We start from the raw sequence: 520 nt of genomic DNA on the forward strand, positions 1-520 counted from the left end.
TCGAGCCGACAACCCACCGGGTTCCAGAATAGCCCGACTCCTGAGAGAACGGCGTCCCTGATCTGGAGCTGTATGGTGTTCCGCTCTGAGAGGAGGCTGAGGACCCCGAGGTGTAGCCGCCTGTCATGGACGAAGAGGGGGGCGTGTCCAGGCGCTGCTCACCGAAACCGGTGTCCGCTGAACCGGGAGTGATGTTTCCAGACTTGAGGGCTTGCTGGACACCCGCTGCCAACAGTGCCAACTCGCTGGAGAGCCGACGCCGGATTTCAGAAGACTGTGTGGACAGGAATGACGTGTAAGCGTTTGGAAATGAAATACAATTCATATTCTATTCATGACAGTTACCACATCAGGCTGTTGCTGTGCGGGGGTCTGCGGGGTGAGGCAATCAACTAAGGCCTTGCCCCCCAAGGGGACCGTCTGAGGCGTGTAGGAACCATTCACAATCAGGTCATAATACTTCTGCCTCTGCTGGCCTGCGGACAAAATAATAATTGAATCTCTCTCTCTTTTTTTTTTT

At 54.6% G+C, this 520-nt stretch overlaps 1 protein-coding gene across 1 annotated transcript; it reads right to left on the bottom strand.

Moving 5' to 3' along the window:
• Positions 1-13: 13 nt before the first annotated feature.
• On the bottom strand, positions 14-476 carry LOC109508721 (histone-lysine N-methyltransferase SETD1A-like; the record flags this gene model as incomplete). The annotated part of the gene is made up of 2 exons (XM_019858714.1): positions 14-274; positions 346-476. Coding segments are annotated over 2 exons (392 nt in total), but the record flags the coding sequence as incomplete, so codon positions are not given.
• Between the last annotated feature and the right edge of the window lie 44 nt (positions 477-520).

This window comes from Hippocampus comes, unplaced genomic scaffold, assembly GCF_001891065.2.
Source record: "Hippocampus comes isolate QL1 unplaced genomic scaffold, H_comes_QL1_v1.1 C16541996, whole genome shotgun sequence".
In the NCBI taxonomy this organism is placed as follows: Eukaryota; Metazoa; Chordata; class Actinopteri; order Syngnathiformes; family Syngnathidae; genus Hippocampus; species Hippocampus comes.